At 39.9% G+C, this 2,573-nt stretch overlaps 1 protein-coding gene across 2 annotated transcripts in view; it reads right to left on the bottom strand.

The window, feature by feature from the left end:
* Positions 1 to 2,275, bottom strand: part of LOC115383933 (gamma-aminobutyric acid receptor subunit beta-3-like) — a 73,837-nt gene extending 71,562 nt beyond the window's left edge. For both annotated transcript variants that reach the window (XM_030086150.1, XM_030086152.1), the window contains exon 1: positions 2,225 to 2,275. In XM_030086150.1, coding sequence (XP_029942010.1) covers positions 2,225 to 2,259 — 35 coding nt within the window. In that variant the 5' untranslated portion in view covers positions 2,260 to 2,275. The remainder of the gene's footprint in view (positions 1 to 2,224) is intronic.
* Between the last annotated feature and the right edge of the window lie 298 nt (positions 2,276 to 2,573).

Genomic DNA, 2,573 nt, shown 5'->3' with positions numbered 1-2,573 from the left:
TAAAAAAACAGTTCAAGCATTAGTTTTAACATTAGAAGTAAACTCCCAAATATACATAATCAAGAAATAAGTAAATAATTGAAAAATGAAATTAAAATAAGAAAGGTTAAAATTGCACCAAAAACTTTAAAGTAACTTATAATGTGGCTTAAATTCAACATTTAAGCCAAATATTCCATTTTTTGTTCAGGAAATAAAGAATAAAATTAGATTTAAAGACAAAAAAAGTGAAAATAAATCAAATGAAAACATCACTTTGAATTTGTTCAATAAATTACTGTAAAATGATTAAAGACTGGCAAAAAGTTTGATTCAAACTCTTAAAATCTGACTGGATCTCCTCAGGATTACTAAATAAAAGCTAAACGTTCCATCATAGTGATTCTCTGTCATCATCGCATGTCGACTCTCCGTCACCTTGTTTGCCCTAAATCATGCAAACCCGCCATCTGCCCCCCCCCCCCCCCCCCCAACCCCACCCCCCACCCCGCCAAAATAAGAGCCAGAGGATTCCATTTAGCTGCGTCTGGAATGGGTCCAGATGATGATGGTGAGGATGATGACGATGATGATGATGATGATGATGAGGGTCATACTGGGTGCTCATGGCTAATTCACCCCCCCCCCCCCCCCCCCCCCCTTCCCCCCACCCCCCACCATTCCTCTGGTCTGATCCAGGAGGTCAAAGGTGAAGCCAGGTGTTTCATTCAGAGTCTCTGCTCCATTCCTTTCGCTTCTCTTTTCTATCACTTTCTGTTCTGTTCACTTTTATTCTGTTAGGTTTCAGTTCTGTTTTCTTCTTCTTTTATTCTATTCTCTTCAGTTGTATTCTATCTTTTCTGTTCACTTCTACTTGTCTCTGTTCTATTATTTTCTTTTCTATTCATTCTACCATGAATTCTTTTCGGGTCTATTCTCTTGAGGTCTATTGTTCTCCATTCTATTGTGTTCTTTTCTATTTACTTCTATTCTGTACTGTTTCTATTCGGTTGGGTTTCAGTTCTATTTTATTCTTTTCTAGTCTGTTCTATTAGTTGTGTTCTATATTTTATGTTCAATTCTACTTTTTTTCAGTTGTATTATTTTCTGTTCTATTCAGTTCTACTCTTCTCAATTCTATTGAGGTCTATTGTTCTCTTTTCTGTTATGTTCTTTTCCATTCAGTTCTATTCTTCTCTATTCTGTTATTCTCTTTCAAATTCAGGCCTCTTCTTCTCTATCCTGTTCTGTTCCGGTCTATTCTACTCTTTTCTACTCTATTTTCTTTCCTTTTCTATTCACTTCAAATCTATTCTGCTCTATTTCTATATTTCTATTGGGGGTTCTCTTCAGTTCTGTACTGTGGAATTTCTTTTCACTTATTTTCTATTCTATTCGACTCAGATCCATTCATTTTCTGTCTTGTCCTCTATATTCTATGGTTTTCTGTTCTATTATCCCATTCTATTGTTTTCTTTTCTATTCTATTGTTTTCTACTCTATCACATTCTATTCTGTTGTTTTCTATTTTATCCTATTCTATTGTCTTTTATACTTTTTTCTATTCTATTCCATTCTGTTCTGTGTTCTGTTCAATTTTCTCTATTCTCTGTTCGATTCCATGTTTTCTATTCTCTCTGTTCTATTCTTTTCTATTCTATCTTTTCTATTCTCTGTATTCTATTCCTTTCTATTCTATCTGTTCTATTCTTTGGTATTCTATGTTTTTTGTTCTCTCTGTTCTATTCTTTTCTATCTTTTTCTGTTCTCTCTGTTTATTCTTTTCTATTCTGTTTTCTATTCTCTATATTCTATTCTATTCTATTCTATTCTATCTGTTCTTTTCTTTTGTATTCTATGTTTTCTATTCTCTCTGTTTATTCTTTTCTATTCTGTTTTCTATTCTGTCTATTCTATTCTTTTCTATTGTATGTTTTCTCGTCTTCCTGCCTCTCGGGTTAAGTTCATCTCCTGGTTTCACCTCTGAGGAGTTCAGACCCGTCCCTCCTCACATGGTTCACCTCTCCAACACTTCACCGCCTCCAAATCCTCCTGACCTTTGACCCCTCCTCCTCCTCCTCCTCCTCCTCCACCTCGGAATACCGCCTCGCTTTAATTAGCGCCTCTAATCTTAGCCCGCGGCGTTTCCTTTCTCGGCCCGCTCTTCCGTCTCAGACGCCCACTCCCTTCCTTAAAATAACCCCCCTCGTGACCTCTGACCTCTAACCCCACCCCCGTCACTCACCAGTTGACCAGCATGGCGGCGTTGTTCCCCGCCATGAAGGGCAGCTCCGCCCGGACGCCGCCGCCGCCGCCGCCGAACAGCAGCAGCAGCAGGCCCAGCAGCGCGGCCCCCGCCATGCCTCCGGGCTAGGGGGGGGCAGGGGTCATCAGGTCGGAGGTCGTCTCAGCATATCCCCGCGGGAAAAATCACAAAAAAATTTCAAAATAAAAGCAGACGAAGAAGAAAAAGAAGAAGAACTATCCTCCCTCCATCACACCTGTAGTCCCAGCAGCTCCGACGTGTGTGTGTCCACACTCTCCGATCGCGTGTGTGTGTGTGTGTGTGTGTGTGTGTTGGCAGGGCGAGTGGG

Source organism: Salarias fasciatus (genome assembly GCF_902148845.1).
Source record: "Salarias fasciatus chromosome 23 unlocalized genomic scaffold, fSalaFa1.1 super_scaffold_20, whole genome shotgun sequence".
NCBI classification, from domain to species: Eukaryota; Metazoa; Chordata; class Actinopteri; order Blenniiformes; family Blenniidae; genus Salarias; species Salarias fasciatus.
The sequence above is the reverse complement of the archived record's forward strand: the minus strand, read 5'-3'. Positions and strand labels throughout refer to the sequence as shown.